This window comes from Rhinatrema bivittatum, chromosome 1 (genome assembly GCF_901001135.1).
Source record: "Rhinatrema bivittatum chromosome 1, aRhiBiv1.1, whole genome shotgun sequence".
In the NCBI taxonomy this organism is placed as follows: domain Eukaryota; kingdom Metazoa; phylum Chordata; class Amphibia; order Gymnophiona; family Rhinatrematidae; genus Rhinatrema; species Rhinatrema bivittatum.
The window spans coordinates 620,988,690-621,006,729 of record NC_042615.1 but is presented as its reverse complement, the minus strand read 5'-3'; the positions used below and the strand labels follow the sequence as shown (position 1 = coordinate 621,006,729).

Here is an 18,040-nt window from a genome sequence, read left to right as displayed (position 1 = left end):
GGTGGTAGCAGACTCCATAACCACTCTGGAATTCCCTCCAGACTCATCAACCTCCTGAGAGAGAAGAAGACAAGATCTCACCACTAGGGTGCAACAGGAGGCAATCTGTAAATTTATTGCCACTGCCTCAAAAGCTTGCTTAAGAATAGCCTCAATCCTTCTATCATGTACATCCTTCAAGGCCGCTCCTCCCTCTAAGGGGATAGTCATCTACTTAGACACAGCACATACCAGAGCATCCACTTTGGGAAAACTCTCTCACACAGCTGGATCCAGGGGGTACAGGCCTTCAATGTCCGACCCCCTTTAAAATTTGCCTCTGGGGTATCCCATTCCAGATCAATCAATTCCTGGATTGCATCCATCACCGGAAAAAAAAAAAAATGAGGCTTTATGTAAGGAAACCAAAATGGGATTTTTCCTCTGCTCTGACATAACATCTTAACAAGGAACATCCAGCTGTTTCAAGGTCTGGGAAATCAGGGCAGGCAGTTCATCTCTATGAAAGAACCGCAACATGGTTTGATACGGTTCCAGCCCTGGAGGAATTTCCCCTTCTTCCAGGGAATCTAAATCAACCTCATCATCAGTGCTATCTGGATTCCTGATGGGAAGATCCACAGAGAGCCAGGGTGAGCCCCAGCGTTTAAACATAGGACTGGAAGAGAGAGGAGTCACTGGCTGAGGATCCAACCAGACAGAAATAGGGGAAGAGGAGGACTGTGCTTGAAGAAAGGCCTGTAAGCCTTGAAAACGATTTCACCCAAGAAAAAGCAGCTGGGTCCACATCAAGCATAGAATGAACTGGAGCTGGTCCCATAGAACTGTCCTTGTCAGCGAAGGAGCCAGTCAAGGGAGAACCAAGATCCGGTGTCCCCCCAGTCAAAGCCGTGACCAACCTATCATCAGAATGGGAAGAACCAGGCTTAGCAAAATCCGAGGACGACAACTCTCCCTGAGCGTCTGAGCAGTGCTGACAGAGGTTAGAAGCCAGGTCAGGTTGAGATGCCCTAATATGACAGGCAACACAAACAGGAAGACACTTAGGCTTCTTGCTAACTAGTGCCATCACTGCGGTAAACATGCATCTGAACAGCTCGTGCTCAAAAATGCTATGCGCCCAAAAATTAAGCGCCTAGAAGAAAGCACGGCAAGGCGCACGCACAACCTGTGCGTCACGTTAAGTGCATAAAAATGTTTGTGTGCATAAAAAGTGCACCCAAAAACAGAGCACAGAATGCGTCCGCAGAGCTGACACACTGCACACACTGACGGCTTATAGAGGGTGGCAGAACATGCACAAGAGCGCGAGAAAACAGCCACCGTGGCATGCAAGAAAAAAGCCAAAGTACGGGGCCTAGCCCACAGGGGGCCACTCAACCCGTCAGGCTGCCTAGTTCCCCAACCCCAATGGGAGCGGGAACGAATGGCAGCATGGTGCGCCGAGAACAGAGACTGGAGGAAGTCCTGAAACCCCTCTGTCTCTGATTCAGGTAAAACTTTCTCCTTTTTTTAAAATCCTACCTGAGCTCAGCGCTTACCAGCTGAATACAGAGAGAGTCTCCGGCTATGGGGGGAGAGGGCATCTGCCATCATCGCCTTGCTTGGCCTCCTGCACCCGCTGCCTTTCACTTGAACTAGCAGCTAAGTCCACACCAGGAAACCCAGCTACTGGACCAAGGCACAACTCTGAGGGACCACGGAAATTGCCTCAGGAATTCTCAACAGGGGGAGGGACCTTTAGGTATCACCACAGGAGAGTGGGGCTTTCTTTTCCTGAATTTAGAATTTCAAATTCCTCCTTTCAAAAAGCTCAAAGTAATCCCCATGGGGAGATGCACATCCACCATCTGCTGGAGACGGAGAATACTGGCAGGGTTATGATTACTGTGATGTCAGCTAGCTCCATCTCCATCTGCTGGCAGGGGAGCATAAACCTACTGGTCCTCAGTCCATCTGTCTACATGCTAGGAAAATGCATTTATTCATCCAGGCAGAGGGAGCCGGAGGCCGCTTTCGCCGCCGGCTCCCTCTGCCTGGATGAATGCACGGCCCCCGCCGGCAGTGAATGAATGCCCGTGAGATTTCGGCGCTCAAGGCAGTCACATGTCGTGACGTCACGCCTTGAGCGCCGAAATCGCACGGGCATTCATTCACTGCCGGCAGGGGCCGTGCATTCATCCAGGCAGAGGGAGCCGGAGGCCGCTTTCTCCGCCTGCTCCCTCTGCCTGGATGAATGCACGCCCACCCGGCCGCCTTGAGCGCCGAAATCGGGAGGAGAGGAGAAGGGAGAAGGGACTACAGTAGCAGGCCCGAGCCTTGCTACTTTTTCGGGTTTTTTTTTTTTTGCTTCGGGAGGAGGGGACAGGACTGGGGCTGCACCGGAGACCGGACGGGGCCAGGGCAGGTAAGCGGGGGCTGGGGGAAAGTTTGCTGAGCATCGGGGAACATAACTGTCCACTTCCTGGTACCTGTCATTTCAAATGTCATTTGAAATGACAGATACCAGCGTGGCCGTGAAGCGTTAGGCCCGCGAACCCAGGATACTGTATAGGCGCTCTATACAGTAAAATGGGTTGCGCGGGCCTAACGCTTCGCAGCCGCGGCATGCATTTGCATGCAATTTGAAGAGTATCGAGCGGTAGGTGAAGAGAACTGTGCGTGCGGGGAACGAGGGTGCGCCTGACACTGCCGCACTGTTTCTACCGCGGCCTTAGAGTATCGATCTGTAAGTGAATTTTCAAAGACAAACTATTTTTGGTGGGGGAGGGGGGCGGCATGGGCAGGTATATAAATAGCTGAGCTAAAATGCAAATAGAGCCATTCCCTTACAAAATCCTCACCCCTCCCCACCCCAAAAAAAACAACCCACTTGTTGCAAAATGTTTGGAGGCAGTTCACTCATTTGCCTTCCCCTGCAACCACTGCCAGAAGTAAATTCACTATCTGTGAAAGTTTAAAGCCGAAGATGGAGGCCAGACACAAAGCAACAAAGCTGAGCACTGTGCGGCTAAGGAATGGATCTGTCAGACAGAGGTCACCTCACTTATTGGCCTATGCACTAAGCTGTGCTAAATTTGGTAGATTAGCACTAGTGCAAATTTAGGGGTACATTTTAAAACACAGCGCGCGTGCGCGAACAAAAGTACGCTGGATTTTATAAGATACGTGCGTAGCCGCGCATATCATATAAAATCCGGGGTCGGCGCGCGCAAGGGGGTGCACATTTTTGCAGCTTGCGCGCGCCGCCTGTTCCCTCCGTGGCCGTGGAGGGAACTTTCCTTCTGCCTCCCCCCAGCCCTATCTAACCCCCCCTACCTCTATCGCACAAGTTACGCCTGCTAGAGGCAGGCGTAACTTTGCGTGCGCCGGACCGGCTGCCGCGCGCCATGTTCCGGTCCAGGGGCCGCGGCCACGCCCCCGAGCCGAAACCACGCCCGCGGCACCGCCCCCCCGATGACGCGCCGACCGCATCACACTTCCCAACACACCCACCCCAAGAAAGCCCCAGGACTTATGCGCGCACCGGAAGCATCGACGCGCGCAGGGCCGTTTTAGAAGGGTTACACGCGTACCTTATGCACGTAACCCTTTTAAAATCCGGCCCTTAGTGTGCCTGTTAAACCAAGCTTTGACATCTGATGCAGCAGCATTCACCTGTCTACCACCCCACTGTCATCACCACAAACTCCGGGAAGTAACTAGCTCTAACGCAAGCAGACATCACAAATCAGGATAACTCTCAAAACAGCAAAAACAAGAGGATGTTACAAAATGAAAATAACTATTCCTTTCCCAGTGAAAATCTTTGGGACCAAGTCAAACAATCGTAACAAGAAGGTATCTGCCACAGACCACAAACTGATGGCTTTTCCGGTACAGAAATACTGTGTGTGTGGGAAGTGTATCAGTTATGATGGTCTGAGTCAAGCCCAGTGACAAACAAAATACAGTTTTGATGGTAGCATTAAAGGTGAGCCCCTCAAGGTCACTAAATTCAGGAAATGAGCTATTCTAAAACATTTTAGTTTTGATTTTTACCAGAATGGTTATAAGGTGTTTTTTGGTGGCTTAGCATGCGGTTGATAACAGACTACAATGAAGATCCTGGTTTATTCATGGTAACAGGAATCTCCTGGATTATTAGTGCTAGCTACTGTAGTTCTTTAGGAAGCTCTATGATAAACTAAGCATTCCCTATGTCTCATACTTGGCCGCACAAGTCTGTGCTGCTGGTGGACTGAGTGAGATCTCAAAGCACGCTTACCGCCTCAGTGCACTGGCTAGCTCTGAAGCCAGTTCGCCGTCAGTGTAGGTTCTCAGTTCGGCCAAAGTCAATGCCGGTGTTGTTCCATCAGCATTTTCCTGCAAAGCACAAGACGAGTTTACAGAGAATATCCAAGATGCAAACAAGTGGGCTATAAAAGCGGGCTGATGTTAGGCACCAGTAGAGTAGGAACACTGTGGTAAAACCAGGGGTCGGGAACTTAGAGGGTCACAGACCAGTCTGGGTTTTAGGATATCCCTGATTAATCAGACAAATTTGCATACAACTGAGACAGCGTGCATGCAAATCTCTCATGCATATTGATTAGGTATGTCCTGAAAACCAGACTGCAGGCTCCTTGCTCCTGCATTAAACTGTCAGAAAGCAAGGTGGCAGGATAATACACTCTGCAATGAGCTGAACACAGGAGTGTAAATGCTACAGTTCTGGATTTGACTACTCATAAGCCATGCTACCCCTACAAAGTTTAACTACAGTATTTTAAAGGGAATGCAAAACTTTTGCCATACAACTCCTGAGAAGGGCTGTGGCCTGACAGACACTGTAGAACTATCTTCCATTTAAACTGTTACCATTTTTTTTCTTGCAAACGATTTCCTTACATATGTTAATGTTCTGATTCCCAGAAAGTTTGTGTGTATGAGGTTCAATGTTGGACAGCCAGGTAGCATTTATTAAATAAGAGATAGCTGCCAATGAGCTGCTACCGTTCTCTGTTTTCACCGGAATAGTATGAAAATTAAAGTATGGAAGCCATATTGTTTCATTCTATAAACATATACTAAGGGACTGCATACAATAGACGTGTTGCATGCATCACAACAGACAAGCAAATGTATTGCTGGAAAGCTTTTTTTAAATTACTCGTATAAATGTACATTTCCTATGTAAGAAAACAGACAATACTGAGGGTCATTTCTAATAGTCTGCATAAATCAGCCCCATATATGCATAAACCGGTGCATCTAAAATTCCAGCAGTACTTTATACACTGTATGGTGGGAGCCTGTTTATAAAATACTGCTTATCACTGCCCCAAAAGTATGTGCGTATGTACATGTATACATTTATAATGCAGGAAACTACATACATTCTCTACCTACTTTATAAAAGTATGCACATATTATAATTAATACATGTGTAAAATATATGTGGCGTGCAACAACCCTGAGTTATATGTGGAAGTATGTACTTTATCTCCACTTATGACATTATTGTGCACATACCTGGAATCACCAGCTCATCCTGACCCTTCAGCACTTCACTCTGACTCCTACCACTTAATTTGGACCTCCCACTCAAAATCTCCAGACAAAGGCAATTCACTTCTGTGGCTTAACAGGTATAGTAATGCATGGACAAGTTTGCTAACGTATGCATGTAGAATGCTTACAAAATAAATTGTGCACAATTTACCAACCCCATCTCGGAAACCCCTCCCTTTTTTTTTCCTTTTCACATTTAAGCATGACACTAGTGGTACACACATATGTTAGGCTTTTGCAAACTACTACTTAAGCACATAACTTCCAATTTTACATGTGAAACGTTTTTGAAACATTATCCCATAAAGTACCTGTATGATACATGACAAAGCACAAATTTTACTGATTTTATTTTTCAAACAGCAGAGACTGTGACACTATAAGGTGACAGCTTGATGTCAATGGCTTCCAGCTCACAAAATTTGGAGTTGTGCATAAAATCATTCGTGTAAGCAAATCTCCATGAGAGAGTTGACACTTCTTCAAGTCAGTCAGGAAGCGAGATAAAGGATGCTATAAGGCTGGGTATTTCTAGACAGGCTGGGTATTTACACAACTCTAGAAATTTGCAGAATAGAGGCCAACATGGGCATTTGTGTGTGCAAAAGAAAATGGGTTTCTGGCTAAGATCCAGAACCCTCTAAAGTATGGAATATTAACACCCTGCTGCCTGACTCCACTGGCGACAAGATAAAATTATCGTCGTTGCCAAAGCAGGATTAAGCCTTCTGTTAAAAGCAAAAACAAACAAACAAAAAAAAAAAAAAGAAAAGAATATTTTGGCCATTTAATAAAACATCTCTCAGTAACCCATAAATAAGGAAAATATTATATAATAATAACATACACTCTCTGCCATCTTACACCAAAGTGTAGAGGGGACTTGTAGGAACCTGCCCAATAATACAGACAGCAGTTATGGATATGCAAGCATCTGTAGGAAAGAGATGCTATACTGTGAACACAAAGCTCTTCTTATCCATTACCAATGGTAATGGGGGTGAAGGAACTGGAGCGTATGAGAGAATTGTCCCCACTTGGGTGTTTTGGGAACTTCACGTGCCAATTAAAGCTTGTAGAGAGAGCGAACGAAGCAGATACCAGCTAGCAAGGCAACAGTTAAGGGTGAGTCTTTAAAGCAGCACTGCCTCTGCATTGATCTCTATAGGAGCATGCATGTGCTCTTTTTTTTTAATCTGTTGTATTCAATAAAATGCACATTCATTTCTAATCTCCTGTCACCATCCAGTTGTTGCCAGAAAAGCTGTTACTTGACTATCAGCCAACATGAGGTGACCGAGTTTCACTCTCCTCCAGTCTAAATCTGCTGGATGCCTTCTCCAGTGGCCAGAAACTAGACTACAAAGCCATATATTAACACCAACAAAACTGAGCTACTCATCATCTCACCTCCAAACAACTCCACAATGAATACAACATCCCTATCCCAAGTCTGCCCACCCTCTGCCCAACAAGTCCGCAGCCTTGGCATTATCATTGACAACTATTTTACGTTAAATAAATTCATCAATACCACAGTTAAAAAATGGATTTTTCAAGCTTCATACTCTAAAACGAATCAAACCACTCCTACACCCATATGACTTCCGCACAGTACTACAATCTACAATCCTGTCAAAGCTTGACTACTGCAACTCATTACTATTAGGCTTACCAAAAAATACGTTACAACCTTTACAAATGCTACAAAACGCAGCTGCCCGCATACTCACCACCACTCATCGCCACGACCACATCACTCCTGCACTTCAGTCCCTACACTGGCTACCCGTTGCATCCAGGATTATATACAAATCCATTACGCTAATACACAAAGCCATTCATAACCAAAACATGCAATGGTTTTCTGAACACCTGTATTTCAATAAGACAAACCAACCAACAAGAACACAACACCAGGCCAAACTGCGGACACCCTCTCCTAAACTTACCAAACATGTATCTATAAAGGAACACTCAATCATCATAGCAGGAACAGTATGCCCACTGAATTGCGCCTGGAACCTTGCCACAGAAAATGTAAACAAAACCTAAAAACCCGGCTGTTCAAAAAAGCATACCCATGACTGACTGGGCCCTCTACTGGCCGCTCACGTCACTGTTAAACACCCACCTGTTTCCCCCTCCCCATCCCTTCCGGCTCTTGTTCCCTAGAAAAAGCTCTCTACGGTATTTGTTCTTATGTGTAGATCAAACTTTCGGTATTTCGTGTTTCATATTCATCAATATCTATTTTATTTAAAAAAATAAATAAAAATGGTTCTAGTTGCTAAGTTGACTGTTAAGCATGCTGCATGTTTTGCTCCGTTTAATATCTTATTGTAAAGCCTGTTGCTGAATTGTTTGCTGTAAACCGAGGTGATGTGCTGTACGTGCCGTGGTATATAAAAAAAAATAAAAAAAAATTCTCTAAATAAATAAATAAATCATACGATGAGAGATTCTCTTTGACATTCAGAAAGATCAGTTCAGTTGCTGGCTACGTCCCTTCCCCATTGATGCCATCCAGGGGAGGGACCAGGTAGCTCCTGAAGGATCATCCCTTTGAGAGCTCTTTTGGAAGCAACTGGAGCTGAGGGGTTTGGAGTTAGAGTAGCTATTTGGATTGCTGCATAGAGTTTGTATGTGGGAGAATTATCAAGGTGGACAGTTAAGTGTAGTGGTCATGCTGATAAAGTTTAAATTAACTGCAATGCGATTCCCCCTAGAGAGAGTTGCATGCTTTTTTGGTTTTTTTTTTGAGTGTCTGTTCTAGAATATTGATGTATATTTTATGTATTTTTATGCAGTATTAATTTTCCTGGTGTATTACTTATATGATTTATTTTGATTATTATATGCTTGATGAAACCACCTTAGGTTGAAATTGTTTCAAGGAAGGCATAATAAAAACCGAAAAGAAAGGCCTCTAGTTCTATTTTTATTTTTCCTGGGAATTTCAAATCATTAGTGAAGAAAAATCATTGAAAAAAATGAGAGTTATAACAAACAGGAAAAAAATCCAGTAAAGTCATTTTCCAATGATTTTTTTTTTGGTTATAGTATGGAAATACCCAGGGAAAATGAAAAAAAATTTTTTTGAAAATGAATGTCCCCAAGTATAGTATAACAAACGGGGAATTTAAAATTGAAGAAATACATGCTAGAGAATAACAGAGGACAAAAAATATGCTAGGGAAGTTCTCAGTCTGAAGGAATTATGCTTTCCAATTGACTCTAAAGCAGATTTTTCCATTAATTATTGCATTAAAAATCTCACCATGTATCTTTACTTCAGCCCATGTCCTTAGAGTTCCTTTAGATCCCTCTCTGCAGGATCCTGTCACATGAGAACAAGTGTACAAGGGCAGTAGAGGCTATAGCTGTCTTCTAACTGCTACTTTCAAGTTAGGTAGAGGAGGAGGAGTGGAAAGATTCCGGCTCATATGAAGGGCATTTCTGAAGCAGCACCTGGCTAGTAATGTGCAGATAAATCATTTATTCTCAAACAAGGAACTGCCACTTGTATTAATATTCAGAGCTGGAATTTCCAAGCTGAGATAGAGGTATGCAAACTAATACCATGACACAATTTAAGGAGGCAAGCAACACACAGGGAGAGTCATTTTCCAAGTGACTCCTGTAGGTAAAGCAGAGTTGCTAACCTGTAACAGGTGTTTTCAGAGGGCAGCAGGGATGTTAGTCCTCACACATGGATTATATCATTGGATGGAACCTGGCACGAAAAACTTAAGTCAAAGTTTCTAGATCTTTGACTGAGTATCGTTGAATATGCTCCGCATGCATTATACCACATGTCCACACAGGGGGGTCACTCTTCAGCCTTATAATATAGAATTCAAGGATAAAAATAAAAACGGAGAAGAAACTCACGTAGTGGAAACCCAACTCTTTGTGGTGATGGGCAGGTTTCATAAGGACTAACATCCTTTTGTCCTCGGAGAAATCTGTTACAGGTAAGCAACTTTGCTTTCTCAGAGGACAAGCAGGATGGTAGTCCTTACACATGGGTGAATCCCTAGCCACAGGCTGCCCCCTCAATGAAAAAGGGAAACAAAATACCTAAATTAATTGCCAATAGGCACAACAGGTATTGGTGGTAACTGGGTGGGTGGAGGCAGCCTTAACACAAAGGGACCTAGGTGGGAGCACAGTTGGGTTTTATACTTCAAACAAGTTCCGAAGAACAGATTGGCCAAACCCATTATCGCATTTGCCATCCCTATCCAAATAATATGATGTAAATGTGTGGAGAGAACTCCACATTGCAGCTCTGCTGATCTCCTTCGTAGGTACTGCTCCTAAGTGGGCCACAGACACTGCCATGGCAATCAAGATGCAGTCCCGCTTGGGTATAATAGGAGATGCAGTCTGCTAGTCAATTGGAAAGCATCTGCTTGGCAAGGGCGATGCCCAATTTATTCCTAGCAAAAGAAACAAAAAATTGGGTGGACTATCTATGGGATTCTTTCTGCTCCAGATTGAGGTCTAAGGCTCTTTTCAAGTCCAAACTGTGTAGGGCTTGTTTACCTTGGTGAGAATGGGGCCTGGGAAAGAATGCTGGCAAGACAATTGACTAGCTCAGATGGCAGTCAGTCATCACCCTAGGCAGGAACTTATGGTGTGTATATAAGACAACCCTGTCATTGAAAAACTTAGTGTATGGTGGATAAGACACTAAGGTCTGGAGCTTGCAGACCCTGAATGCTGAAATCAACACCACCAAAAATATGACCTTTCAGGTCAGGTACTTCAGGTTACAGGAGCGCAGCTGTTCAAAGGGAGCTTTCATCAGCTGAGCTAACACTACATTGAGGTCCCGAGACTAAGCGGGATGCTTTAGGGGAGGCTTCAACTAAAGCAGGCTCTGATTGAAACATAGAACTATAAGTTGTACAGAGATGGGCATACCCATCTACACTATGGTGGTATGCACCAACTGCACTCAAAGGAACTCTTAACGAAGTTGGTCTTTAAACCAGATTCTGGTATGTGTGGAACAGAGGTATCCAAACCTGTCCTGGGGGACCCCCGGTCAGTCGGGTTTTCAGATATCCACAATGAATATGCATGACATAAAATCTGCATCCTATGGAGACAGTACAATGCAAATTTAGCTCATGCATATTCATTGTGGATATCCTGAAAACCCGACTGGCTAGGGGTCCTTCAGGACAGGTTTGGGAACCACTGGTGTAGAAGGAAGTCAAGCAATTTGTGTGTGAAGCAGGAGAAAGGATCTAGGGCCTTCTGCTCACACGGAAAATCTCCTCTACTTCAGTCCATGGGACTTTCTAGTGGAAGGCTCTCTCAAAGCCACCAGGACCTGAGACACATCTTCTGAGCTATTGAGTGGTTGCATTATTAACCTCCCAACATCCAAGCTGTGAGCAACAGGATCTGGAGGTTGTGATGATGCAACCTGCCTCGATCCTGTGTGATGAGATCTGGGGAAGCCCCCATACTGATTGGTTTCCCGATAGACAACTCTCGCAGGAGTGGAAACTAGATGAATTGCAAGAGGATCTTGTGAGACTAGAAGATTGGGCTTCCAAATGGCAGATGAAATTTAATGTGGACAAGTGCAAAGTGATTCATATAGGAAAAAATAACCCTTGCTGTAGTTACACAATATTAGGTTCTATTTTAGGAGTTACCACCCAGGAAAGATCTAGGCGTCATAGTGGATTATACATTGAAATCATCAGCCCAGTGTGCTGTGGCAATAAAAAAAGCAAACAATCAGGTCGATACAGTAACGTGCGGTTGAAGATTCCCCGTCTGTAACGTGCTGGGAGCGCACAATACAGACGAGTAAGGCGATCCAGCGATACAGTCTCCAGTTTCACGCGTCCGTAGCGCTTCTTAAAATAGACACATAACCCTTTCCGCACGCAGCATGTATATGATGTGTAAATGAACGAATTAGCTGTATAATGAAGGAATTAGCTATTCCCCTCCGATACTGTAACGGGCGCTGATATTATCTCCTTAGTAACCCGCTGTTTTGCCGCGGCCTTAACGTGTTAGTTTACCGCCTCCCCCTAGTAGGTGTTAGGACTGTGAGTCTTGTAAGAAATCCATCGACACCACTTAAGATACTCAAACACAATAAAAACCAATAAAAAAAAAAGCGATACAGAGATGATCAAGAAAATGTAATGCTGTGGGACACATAAAAACCTGTCAGAAAAAAAATAATTTTTAAATACCTGTCACTTTCCGAATCGTGCGGTCATCCAGGCAGCGGCGGGAGCCGGAGGGCCGCGTGGGTCCAGGCGGCCGGCGGCGGGAGCCGGGTGTTCGATCGAGGCCGCGGGCGGGTGGGCACGTGTTCAATCGAGGCCGCGGGCGGGTGGGCGCGTGTTCATCCAGGTGGCGGGGGCGGGTGGGCGCACGTTGGTTTCAGGCGGGCGGCGGCATCAGCGGCGGGATCCGGGGGGCGGGTGGGCGCGTGTTCAATCTAGGCCGCGGGCCGGGTCGCACCGGCGCGCATTCATTCAGGCGGAGGGAGCCGGCGGCGAAAGCAGCCTCCGGCAGCCCCCACCGGCAGTGAATGAATGCGCGCCTGTGCGACCCGGCCCGCGGCCTAGATTGAACACGCGCCCACCCGCCCCCCGGATCCTGACGCCGCCCGCCTGAAACCAACGCGCGCCCACCCGCCCCCGCCGCCTGGATGAACAGGAGCCCACCCGCCCGCGGCCTCGATTGAACACGCGCCCACCCGCCCCCCGGATCCCGCCGCCCGCCTGAAACCAACGCGCGCCCACCCGTCCCCGCCGCCTGGATGAACAGGCGCCCACCCGCCCGCGGCCTCGTTCGAACACGCGCCCACCCGCCCGCGGCCTCGATCGAACACCCGGCTCCCGCCGCCGGCCGGACCCACGCGGCCCTCCGGCTCCCGCCGCTGCCTGGATGACCGCACAATTCGGAAAGTGACAGGTATTTAAAAAATTTTATTTTTTTTTTTTTAACACATTCAGGTTTTTACATATTTTTGTTTTTTTGTTTTTTACACTTCCTGGTGCCTGTCATTTCAAATGACATTTGAAATGACAGGTACCAGCGCACCCAGGTTACTGTATGGGCGCTGTATTAAGCGCCTATACAGTAAAATGGGTTGCGCGGGCCTAACCCTTCCCTAACGCTTCACAGCCGCGGCATGCATTTGCATGCAATTAGAAGAGAGTATCAGGCGCTAGGTCAAGAGAACTGTGCGTGCGGGGAGGAAGGGTGCGCCTGGCAATGCCGCACTCTTTCTGCCGCGGTTTTAGAGTATCGATCTGAATGTTAGGATTTATTAAGAAGGGAATGGAAAATAAAATGCAGGATGTCACAATGCCTCTGTATTGCTCCATGGTGAGACCACACCTTGAATTCTGGTCACCACATCTCAAAAAGGATATAAGCTGCACTGGTGAAAGTGCAGAGAAGGGCGACCAAAACGATAAAGGGCATGGAATTGCTGCCCTATGAGGTTCAGTTTGGAGAAGAGACGACTGAGGGGGGATATGATAGAAGTCTACAAAATCATGAAAGGACTTGAACAAGTTAATGTAAATTGGTTATTTACTCTCTCAGATAATAGAAGGACCAGGGGGCACTCAATGAAGTTAGCAAGTAGCTCATTTAAAACAAATTGAAGAAAATTCTTTTTCACTTAGCACATAGTTAAGCTCTAGAATTTATTGCCAGAGGATGTAGTTACAGCAGTTAGTGTAACTGGGTTTAAAAAAGGTTTTGGATAAGTTCCTAAAGGATAAATCCATAAATTGCTATGATAGTAATTAATAAGAAATAGTAGCTTGTGATCTATCTAATGCTTGTGTGCTTGCCAGGTACTTGTGACTTGGATTGGCCATTGTTAGAAACAGGATACTGGGCTTGATGGACCCTTGGTCTGTCCCAGTATGGCATATTTTATGTTATGTTCTTATGTAGACCTCTCTCGGCCAATAAGAAATTATGAGGATCATAGTCCCTTTGTCCTCACAAAGCTTCAAGAGAGTCTTCGCTACCAGCGGAGCTGGAGGATACATGTATGGAAGATCCTTGCCTCAATACTGGGTGAGAGCATCTGAGGTTGGTTTGCTGCATGTCCTGTACAGGGAGCTGAACTGAGGAACCTTCCTGTTCCAAAGTGCTGTGAAGAGATCCATATACGGGCTTCCCCAGAGGCAGAAGATCTTGATCTAGAGACCATTTGTGGGGTCTGAAGGTACAACTCAGTCTATCATTACATTCTCCGTTCTGGCCAGGTTCATAGCCTTGAGCACCATCCCATGGGACAGGGCCCATGACCACATCTGAACCACTTCCTGGCACAGGAGGTACGATCCTGTACCTCCTTGCTTGTTGACATACCACAGTGACACTTTGATGTCAGTTTGGATCAGGACAACTCTGTTGGACAGCTGATTTCTGAAAGCCCATAGAATGTACCTAATTGCCTGGAGCATCAGGAAATTGATTTGATAGAGACATTCCTGAGCAGACCAGAGACCCTGAGTGCTGATCCCATCCACATGAGCTCCCCAACCAAGGGTAGACGCATCTGTGGTTAGGACAATTTGGGTAGGAGAACTTTGAAAGGAGATCCCTGTACCAGATATGAAATTACCTGACACCAGGACAGAGACCCGGAGAGGCAAGGTGACTCAGATGTGATCCTGGACATTCTGTGTGTCCTGGTGACACTGCAACCTCAGGGTCCAGTGGGTCTTTCACATGTATAAACATGTCAAGGGAGTGACATGAACTGTCACGGCCATATGGCCCAACATCCTCAACATGTGCCAAGCTGACACCTGCTGATTCTGTTGAATCTCTGCTGTGATGGTCATTAGGTTGATGGTCCTTTAAGAACATAAGAAAAAAATCCATACTGGGTCAGACCAAGGGTCCATCAAGCCCAGCATCCTGTTTCCAACAGTGGCCAATCCAGGCCACAAGAACCTGGCAAGTACCCAAGTACCCCAAGTACTGTTGAGGCAGGAAGGCTTTAGCCTGAGCCTTGTCTAGTAGGGTTCCAATAAAGTTCAATTGAGATGACAGACTGAAATGGGGCTTGGGGTAGTTGATGATGAACCCTAGTGTCTCCAACACCTGGATGGCTGAGTGCATGGACCTCTCAGCCCCTGCCCAAGAGATGCTCTTGACCAGCCAATCATCCAGATAAGGGAAAATGTGAACTCCCAGCCTGCGAAGGTGCCCTGCCACCATGGCCAGACATTTCGTAAAGACACGTGGGGCAGCAAGCTATACTGGAAGTACTGTTTTCTCACATTGAATTGGAGATACTTCCGGTGAGTTGGGAAGATCTTGATGTCAGTGTTCATGTCCTTCAGCTGGAGGAAGCATAGCCAGCTCCTTTTTTGCAAAAACGAGATCAATGTGCCCAGGGAAACCATCTTGAACTTTCCTTTTTTGATGAATGTATTCAAGGCCCTTAGGTCTAGGATGGGACAGAATCCTCCTGTCTTCTTTGGTATCAGGAAGTACCGGGAAGAAAATTCCCACTCTCTTTGCCCTGGTGGAACAGGTTTGACCACTCTGGCTGTTAAGAGGGAGGAGAGCTCCATTAGTACCACCTCCTGATGTGCTACTGGGCCCCAAAACAGGCTCAGTGGTGGTGGTGGTTGGGGGGGTGTCAATTTGGTGGGGCATTCGATAACCTTGAGAGTCAATGGACAGAATCCACTGCTTTGAGGTTACACTGGGCCACTGGTTCGCAAAGAACCATAGCCTTCCCCCAACCAGCAGCGCCATTACCCCATGATGGGCTGGATTACACTCCCTACAATTTAGTCAATACTCTGTTCCTGGAGCTAACTGACGCGCCAGCGGGTGCTGCTGGGACAGCCGTGAGAGCTCTGGGATTCATGGGAGCGAGAGGGTGGAGGATAGTATGTCCTTGGGCAGAAGGACTTCCTTGGCCCCGATCTCGCCAAACTCCTAAATGAGGATAATGGGTCCAGAGAGCTGCTGAAGGTTCGAATGGTGGTCCCAAATTTGGGCCACCCCGTCCTTAACCTCATCTTTGAAGAGATTCTCTCTGGTGCAAGGCAATGTCAAAAAGTCGCTCCTGCACCTCTGGTCTGAGCCATGCAATTCTGCGAGCACTAATTGATGTTGCAGAGACCCTTGAAGCCATTTCGAAAACATTGTATGTTGAGCAGACCTCGTGTTTTCTGCACTTCAGGCCCTTATGCACCAGCGAATGGAGTTTGTCTTGCTCGTGAGGCAGTTGCTTGGCAACAATCTGCACCTGCTTACAAATGTCCCGCATATACTAGCTCATATAGAGCTGGTAGGCAGCTATGTGGGCATAAGCATAGCCCCTTGGAACACCTTCCTCCCAAGAGCATCCACCTCTCTGTTATCCTTCCACGGGGATGCCAAGGAATGGGTCAGAGAATGCTTGGCTTTCTTCATAACGGATTCGATTACCAATTAGTGGGATAGCTGATGCTTGTCGAACCTGAAAGCCTTCTGGACAAGATAGTCTGCATCTGCCTTCTTATTCAAGGGAGGTGCTGTCAGGGGGGTGTACCCACATCCTCAACAGTAACTCCACAAGGATCTTGTTTACTGGGACTGCCATAATTTCCTTGGGAGGCTCCATGAACTGGAGGATATCTAGCATTTTCTGCCTGATATCCTCTTCAGTCATCAACCGAAAGAGGATGGCCTCTGCCATCAACGTGACAAATCCTGAAAAGGAGAGATCCACTGATGGGGACTTCCTTTGCTCCTCTGGAGGAGATGAATCTGAGGACAGACCATCAGAAGCATTGTCGGAGGCTATGAGTCATCCCTCCAGGGTCATAGGTACCCTCATCCCCACTGTCATCGACTGGTGATGGGGCCCCGGGCGCTCTGCTTTCGCCTAGTGGTGCAGATACTGATTGAGCTGGACATGGGGGCCATGGGCCCTGATGCCTTTGCCGGTTTTGGTGAAGCATCTTCCTTTGAGGAACTGGCAACGACGAACGCATAGACAGAGAGAGATAGCGGTGCACCACAGGGCATCAATGCCATTCCAGAAGCAGATGCCAGCTGTGTCGGTAACATGCTGATGAGTGAAAGCAGAGATTTTAGCAACAGCTTAAGAAGACAGTGCCAGCGTTATCGGGGCTGTGGTGTCTATGCCCCACATCACCTTCTTGATGGCCAGCTGCACCCACCTCAAGTTTCTCTGCAAAAATTGCTGATGCCAATACAGGCTGGGACAGAGGTGTGGCCAGATCCTCTTCAGAACCAAGAGAAGGTTAGGTGGTTGGCATTGGAACGATAGAGTCTGTGCTTCCCCATGCATCAATGGGGACCTATGCCAATGCTTCTTTGGCTTCCCTCTATGCTCGACATGGTCCTTCCCTGGTGCCGAAGTAGATGACGAGAAACCCAACATCCTCGACTTGGAGAAGCCCGAAGATGGCTGGTCTCCGGTGTCCCCTTCCAGCCAAGGTCCCTTGATGCTGATGACTTGGTCTTCTCCAGCCCGAAGAGGTGCTCCATCTTATTGGGTTGGATCTTATGTCCCCCTTTGGGGTCATCTGGGCGCATAGAGTTGCTGCAATCCCAGACGTCATGCATTGCCCCAAGGCAGAAGACACATGTATCATGGGGGTCTGTGATAGACAGGATTTAAGTGATGCCCCTTCGTACAACAGGGGCATCACTTAAATCCCATGCTGTCACAAAATAAAAGGGACGTGCTGTCAAAATTGATGGGAGTGGCCATCAGGCACCGAGCGCACTCCCATCTTGGTGATACTGAAGCAAAAATAAACTTAACCGTAACCCCTGAAAACCCTATCTAGGACACTAAAGGGAGAACTGGGGGGACCCCCTGTCACCAGACTGAGGCAAAGAAAAGTCTTGCAAAAATGAAGTTTTTCAAAAACGGGCCAAGTAGGCCAAAAGTCATAAAAATTGAGATTCTCACCCGACCTCGAAATGACAGGCTCTGTGGAAAAGAAGAGACTGAAGGGGACCCCACCTGATATAATGAATGCTGAGCATGCTCAATGAGGCTCAAAGTTCTAGAAACTTTGATATAAGTTTTCTGTGCCGGGATTCATCTGATGATGTCACCCATGTGCGAGGACTACCATCCTGCTTGTCCTTTGAGAAAGTAATGTTTTCCCCACGGACATAATTGTATGATCACTATGTGCTTAAAATTACGTACAAACATACTTTATGCACTTATTTTTATATGCATAGGAAAGAGGAGTTCCAGAGGGTGGAGTCTGGGTGGGGTTGGGGCTTAGGCATGTACTTTTTAATTTTAAATTCTCTCAGAAAAACTGCATGCATTGAATAGCAGGCAGAATTGTGTGGATGTTATTATTTTTTTTATAATTTTCAAAGTGAAAAGTATATGTGTATTTTCCCTTTGATAAATCAGTGAAGAGCACCTGGAGACTTAATACAGCTGAAAATTAGCCCCATACAAGGCATT

At 46.6% G+C, this 18,040-nt stretch overlaps 1 protein-coding gene across 3 annotated transcripts in view; it reads right to left on the bottom strand.

Annotated features, from left to right (window-relative positions):
- Positions 1-18,040, bottom strand: part of MCC (MCC regulator of WNT signaling pathway) — a 702,540-nt gene that overhangs the window by 19,383 nt on the left and 665,117 nt on the right. For all 3 annotated transcript variants that reach the window (XM_029571531.1, XM_029571538.1, XM_029571544.1), the window contains one exon: positions 4,268-4,365. In XM_029571531.1, coding sequence (XP_029427391.1) covers positions 4,268-4,365 — 98 coding nt within the window. The remainder of the gene's footprint in view (positions 1-4,267; positions 4,366-18,040) is intronic.